At 59.2% G+C, this 6,584-nt stretch overlaps 1 protein-coding gene across 1 annotated transcript in view; it reads left to right on the forward strand.

Annotated features, from left to right (window-relative positions):
- The window catches only part of ATP13A1 (ATPase type 13A1), a 15,798-nt gene extending 9,563 nt beyond the window's left edge, over positions 1–6,235 (forward strand). The window contains exons 17-26 of the mRNA XM_010847241.1: positions 602–710; positions 2,174–2,373; positions 2,457–2,553; positions 3,702–3,862; positions 3,935–4,049; positions 4,137–4,333; positions 5,201–5,343; positions 5,488–5,599; positions 5,683–5,826; positions 5,910–6,235. Coding sequence (XP_010845543.1) covers positions 602–710; positions 2,174–2,373; positions 2,457–2,553; positions 3,702–3,862; positions 3,935–4,049; positions 4,137–4,333; positions 5,201–5,343; positions 5,488–5,599; positions 5,683–5,826; positions 5,910–6,020 — 1,389 coding nt within the window. The 3' untranslated portion in view covers positions 6,021–6,235. The remainder of the gene's footprint in view (positions 1–601; positions 711–2,173; positions 2,374–2,456; positions 2,554–3,701; positions 3,863–3,934; positions 4,050–4,136; positions 4,334–5,200; positions 5,344–5,487; positions 5,600–5,682; positions 5,827–5,909) is intronic.
- Positions 6,236–6,584: the final 349 nt, after the last annotated feature.

Raw genomic sequence — 6,584 nt, forward strand, 5'->3', positions numbered from 1 at the left:
CTGACCCATCTTGAGGATGCTCTAGGACCCATGCCCACCCTTCTCACCTCACTTCATCAGGCCCCCAGCATCCCTGGGAGATGAGGGCTCTTCCCCCATTCCACCCCATCTTAGGGAGACATTGAGACTGGCTGAGGGGATGTGGAGACCACACCCAGACAGGCCGCGTCCGTCCCGGTGGCTTTGCTCTGTTAGTCCTGGCGGTTTGTGTCTTCTAGTTGGGGGTTCAGGATGCGGTTTTAGGGTGTGGGCGATGAGCTGGAAGTGTCAGGGGGTGGTGATATGATTCGTCCTCACCTGGCCCTCAGCAGTCGGGGCCCGTCTTCCCATCACCAGGCTCCAAGCCAAGAGGGTCCACACCAAAGGCTGGTTCTTGGTATATATTATGATTAAAGGCTGTGAGTGTCCTCACAAAGACACAGATACGTATACTATTTGCGGAAGCCGCTACCAGACGTTACGGCTCCTGGAAGCCCAGTCCCCAGTAGGAGGCCAAGAGCTCCCTCTGCGGCCTTCCTTAGAAGAGACTTAGCCCCCGTGTCTCCAGGCTGCAGTTCTGACCACTGAGCCCTGCTTTCCTGAGCGTCTGCCTTCTCCCCAGGTGGTCATGATCACAGGTGACAACCCACTCACTGCCTGCCACGTGGCTCGGGAGCTGCATTTCATTGAGAAGGCTCAGACGCTGATCCTGCAGCCTCCCACGGGGAAAGGTGAGGCCCGTTGTCTCGTGAGCTGGGGGGCCTCGAGTCTAAGAGGAGCTCCCACCTGGTGGCTCACCCCTGTGCCCGGCCTAAGTGAGCACGCCTGGCATCCTCCGGCACCTGTGATACAGGCCTGTTGGTCACAGCCCTGCCACATAAGCACACTCGGGCTACCCAGCCAGGGAACTCCACAGCCCGCCCGTGCAGCAGCTTGCAGATGACCCCTGGCTCCAGGACCGGCGGTGACTTGCAATCTTAAGGCGATGGGTTATACTCACAGCAGCCCACGTTTCATAGCCTCCCCCACCTTGGGCCCGGCTGGCTGCCTGAGTGCTCCCATTGAGAGCATGGGGACTGCTGGTGCTCGTGTTTGGCGTGGCCAGACCCAGGCCGGAGACCTTGGTTTGCTTCACCAGGTCAGCCCTTCTGCTCCATGTGGAAGGGCCTGCCATCCCCGCACCACGTAGGAACCCAGCTGGATCAGTTGTTGGGGGTCCCTGCTCTGTAGATAAAGAAACAGAAGTGAATCCTTCCACCTGGGTCATTTGGAGACACTGTGACTAAGGGTTTGAACTCAGGTCCGGAGCTCGTGGTCTCTGACATCTCCTGAGTAACCGAACTGGTTGTGAGCGGTGCTTCAGAATCAGACTGGTCAAGAGGCACATCCAGTTCTCGCACCTCCAGCGGGTGGGGTGGAATCTGTCAGATGCCCTAGGGTGGCACCCAGCGTGGGGCCTGGCTTGGGAGCAGCACGCAGCAGGGGTGTCACCAGGCAGCAGGCCAGACGGAGGAGGATGCTGGCGTGGCCCAGCCAAGGGGGATTCCGGAGCCGCCTCGCCCTTCTCTCGGTCTGTGTTGTATCCCAGATCTCAGTTCCAGTCCCAGGCACTGCGCTCTTCCAGAGCCTGGGAAATCATAGGTGGGTGGCCCAGAGATACCAAGACTGTTAGTTTTCCAGCCAAGCTACTTTAGCAAAACAGCAAAACAGAAGCCAGGTGGAGACTGCTTTTCCTCCAGGCTGAGACAGCTGAGGGCCAGCTCAATGCTGCAAGGGCTGGTAGACTGCCCTCAGCCGTCCTTGCCACTCACCATCTGGGCCTAGACCTACCAGCTAGAAAGGGGAAGTAGATAGCAAGCAGTGTCTGGCCTGAGGAAGTGACATGGGGTGCCCTGGCCTAGAAGAGCAGAGTTGTACGTAAACGCTATCTGGGTTTGGATCTGGCCTCTTCTTGCAGTCTTTAGTGGCTTAGGCCTTAGGTTTTCTGATTCTTTGTATCAGAGCCTTCCATGGATGATCTCTGTGGGGTGCTGAGAGTCTAGGGTGCAGGTTGGTGTGGACCTGGATTAGGAGGGGTAGGAAGTAAGAAGGTACTCCAGAGGAGGAGGACAAGGATTGCAAATGTGGGGTCCATGTGAGAGGGTCCACCTGACAGCTGAACCCCCCGCCCTGACCCTGGGCCCTGGCTCTGCAGGTGGCCTGTGTGAGTGGCGCTCCATCGACGGCAGCATCTCAGAGCCCCTGGCCCAGGGCTCCCCCAAGGCCCTGGCCCGGGAGCACGCTCTGTGCCTCACGGGCGACGGCCTGGCCCACCTGCAGGCTGAGGACCCCCAGCTGCTGCTTCGCCTCATCCCCTACGTGCAAGTGTTCGCCCGAGTGGCCCCTAAACAGAAGGTGGGTACAGGGGGTGGCAGAGGGCAGGTGGGGCGTTGGGCATGGCACAGAGCCCTCATTCATGCCATCTCTTCTCCAAACAGGAGTTTGTCATCACCAGCCTGAAGGAGCTGGGCTACGTGACCCTCATGTGCGGAGATGGCACCAATGACGTGGGTGCCCTGAAGCATGCCGACGTGGGTGAGCCTGGGGTTGGGGGAAGGGGGCTCTTATGCCATCACTGGCTTACCGTCGGGGGCACGCCACTGAACCAGTTCTGTAAGGCGGCCGTGGTGAAGAGATGGGGCAGGGACCAGTGGGGCTGGGGATCTGAAGGGCTCCAAGGCCAGGAAGGGATACACGTGCCTGGGAAAGAGTGTGGTGGGGGCCCAGGCAGGTTCCATGGGACAGACCCAACTCGGTTTGTTCAGCCCTCCCCCCAGGCACTGTGTGAGCACCAAAAGCCAAGGCCAGGAGAGTTTACCACCTTGATTCTGTGTCAGCAGAGCACAGATAGCAAGTTGGTGTTTAAAGACAGTTTAACTTCGTTTCTTTCATGCATGTGTGCTAAGTCGCTTCAGTCATGTCCGAGTCTGCGACCCCATGTAGCCCACCAGGGTCCTCTGTCCATGGGATTCTCCAGCCAAGAATACTGGACTGGGTTGCCATGCTGTCCTCCAGAGGATCTTCCTGACCCAGGGATCAAACCCAGGTCTCCTGCACTGCAGGCGGGTTCTTGACCACCAGTACCACCTGGGAAGCCCCACCTTCTTTCAGTGCTTCTCAGATACTTACTTGGTTTATCAGCTTCATTTCTCATGACCGCAAGACTCTTGGCAATGAACTTCTCTGGGAATCACTTTGGACCTATATAGTGTCATATACAGAGAAGGCAATGGCACCCCACTCCAGTACTCTTGCCTGAAAAATCCCATGTCTGGAGGAGCCTGGTGGGCTGCAGTCCATGGGGTTGCTAAGAGTTGGACACGACGGAACGACTTCACTTTCCCTTTTCACTTTCATGCATTGGAGAAGGAAATGGCAACCCACTCCAGTGTTCTTGCCTGGAGAATCCCAGGGACGGGGGAGCCTGGTGGGCTGCCGTCTGTGGGGTCGCACAGAGTCGAACACGATGAAGTGACTTAACAGCAGCAGTGTCACATACTTTATTTGGGTATTGCTTTTTTCTTGTTGTTTTTCTATAAGTAGTTTGTAGAAAGTAGGATGGATTCTCTCTGAGGTGCTCACTCCTTGGGTTGGGTGGGCAGGTGAAATGGGGGGATTGGTACTGGGCGAGCTGCGTTGAGCAGAGGCTCCATGCTCTGGCTCCTGACACACTCTTACACCAGGTGTGGCCCTCCTGGCCAATGCCCCTGAGAGGGTCGTCGAACGGCGGCGACGGCCCCGGGACAGCCCCATCCTGAGCAACAGCGGAGTCAGGGCCACCTCCAGGGCTGCCAAGCAGAGGTCAGGGCTCCCAGCCCCTGAGGAACAGCTGGCCTCCCAGCGGGTGAGTCTCCAGAGGAGGACGGGCACCAGTGCCCCCTTGTGGTCAGGTCTCACCCATCTGCCTGCTTCGTAGGACCGCCTGAGTCAGGTGCTGCGGGACCTAGAGGACGAGAGCACGCCCATGGTGAAGCTGGGGGATGCCAGCATCGCCGCGCCCTTCACCTCCAAGCTCTCTTCCATCCAGTGCAGTGAGTCCTGCTGCCTGCTCCTCCCGCTGCCCCATCCCTCAGCCCGTGCTGCCTGGCCCCCACGCCCACACCTGCCTTCCCCCGCAGTTTGCCACGTGATCAAGCAGGGCCGATGCACACTGGTGACCACACTGCAGATGTTCAAGATCTTGGCACTCAACGCCCTCATCCTGGCCTACAGCCAGAGCGTCCTATACCTGGAGGGCGTCAAGTTCAGTGACTTCCAGGCCACGCTGCAGGGGCTGCTGCTAGCTGGCTGTTTCCTCTTCATCTCCCGCTCCAAGGTGGGCCAGGAGCTGAAAAGCGGGGGCTTCTGCCCCAGCCCCAGGGTACCCTCTGCTTCTCTGAGCCATGATTCCTGCCCTGGAGGTCTTGAGAGGCTTCTCGGATTGCTGGTTGGCCATCAGTTGACAGTTGGGCCACCCAGGGCACGCTGTTAAAGGTGGAGCCGCAGGTCTGACTTACCTGCGCAGCAGCCCTTGGGGTGGGAACTGTCACCTCCAGGTTTCAGGTGAGATCGAGGGCAGGGTGGGCGCCCACTTGGGTTCTTCAGAGTGAAGCATCTCTGGCCCAGCATTGTCCACAGGCTGGGGTCTCAGGTGGGCCACACAGGTGAGGACAAGACAGATGGGGAAACGATGATTAAGACCACTCAGAAAGTGCAATGCTGGGAAGAACACCAGTGGGGCCACACAGGCTGTGAGGAATGGCCTCGGGGCCGGCCAGGGAGGCCTGTACCGACACTCAAGTTAGCACATAAAGAGCAAGAGAAGCAGCCGGGAACCCCACAAAGGTTGCACGTGGTCAAGGGCTGGTGCAGGAGGCCCTGGAGGCCAGAGGGCATGGGCGGTGGTCTGCACTGACCGTGCCTGCGCCATGAGCAGTAGTGGGGGCGGGGGGCTTTACGTTTATTCTAGAGCAGGGGCATGGTGGGTCATAAGACCCCTGTGATAGCCGTGCAGCATGTGGGCATTGAGCGAGGCTGGGGTGGCATCTGGACTGAGGAACTGGAGGAGTGAGCGGGGAACTGGTGCCGACCTGCAACCCCCAGAGTTCAGTGACCACTCTCTACATAAGGCCTGCCAGGAAGCAGGGTAGGTTGGGTGACCCCAGGCTGAGCCTGGGCCCTGACCCCCAGCCTGCCTCTGCAGCCCCTGAAGACACTGTCCCGAGAGCGGCCCCTGCCCAACATCTTCAACCTGTACACCATCCTCACTGTCACGCTGCAGTTCTGCGTGCACTTTGCGAGTCTCGTCTACCTGTACCGTGAGGCCCAGGCCCGGAGCCCTGAGAAGTGAGTGCCCGCCCAGGGCCGGGGGGCAGGAGGGACACGCGCAGACGTTGACCTGGGGTGGCCAGGCCAGCAGAGTCTGGGCTCTGAGGGGCAGGGGGTGCAGCAGGGGCCACAAAGGGGCCCTGACCCCCCGTGTCGCTGCAGGCAGGAGCAGTTTGTGGACCTATACAAAGAGTTTGAGCCGAGCCTAGTCAACAGCACAGTGTATATCATGGCCATGGCCATGCAGATGGCCACCTTCGCCATTAACTACAAGGTAAGGCCCAGCCCCTAACCAGGTACCCCCTGCCCACCCTCTGGGCCCCCGTGACACAGCTCTCTATCCGTCGGTCCCCACAGGGCCCACCCTTCATGGAGAGCCTGCCTGAGAACAGGCCCCTGGTGTGGAGCCTGGCCGTGTCCCTCCTGGCCATTGTGGGCCTGCTCCTCGGCTCCTCACCTGAGTTCAACAGCCAGTTTGGGCTCGTGGACATCCCTGTGGAGGTGAGTCGCTCTGTAGACATGGTCCTGGGACTCGGCCTGGACCTGTCTGGGCACCTGACTCACCAGCACTCCCTGCCCCACAGTTCAAGCTGGTCATCGCCCAGGTCCTCCTCCTGGACTTCTGCTTGGCGTTCCTGGCTGACCGCGTCCTGCAGTTCTTCTTGGGAACCCCAAAGCTGAAAGTGCCTTCCTGAGACAGCAGTGCTGGCCCCTGCTGCCACTGGGCAGGAGCCCCACGAGGGCCCCAGGAGGGAGCACTGCCCCCACAGTGAGGCCGACTTGGCCTTGCCCACCAAGACTGAGCTGGGACACCCCCCGCCCTACCCGCTATGGCTGTCTGAGGGCCTGGCTGGCGGAACCAGCCCCGGGCCAGCACCTTTGGTAAATAAAGCAGCATTGATGATTTTAAGAAGCCTCACCTGCATCTCTGTGCCACGGAAGGGGTTGTCAGGGTCTGAGTGGTCCCCGAGGAAGGTCCTGGCCCGAGGTTCTAACCTTGCTCTGCAACACATGTGGCACTTGGACAGGCCAAGCTCGGGGCCCAGAGCATGCTTTGTGTACTTTCTAGTTTCGTAAGCATTTCCATGTCTCCATGGCCTCGCAGCTTCACTGTTTTTGACACCTCAGGCACTCAGGTCTTAGGATCATGGTAATTTTCCTTTTTAAGTAACATGCAAAATAACAGCATGCCTTCGTCTCGTGGTGTCAGATACAAGGAAGTTGAAGTCATTACAAGTACTGAGTCAGGTCGCAGCCCT

The sequence above is a fragment of the Bison bison genome, unplaced genomic scaffold (assembly GCF_000754665.1).
Source record: "Bison bison bison isolate TAMUID 2011002044 unplaced genomic scaffold, Bison_UMD1.0 scf7180017864248, whole genome shotgun sequence".
NCBI classification, from domain to species: domain Eukaryota; kingdom Metazoa; phylum Chordata; class Mammalia; order Artiodactyla; family Bovidae; genus Bison; species Bison bison.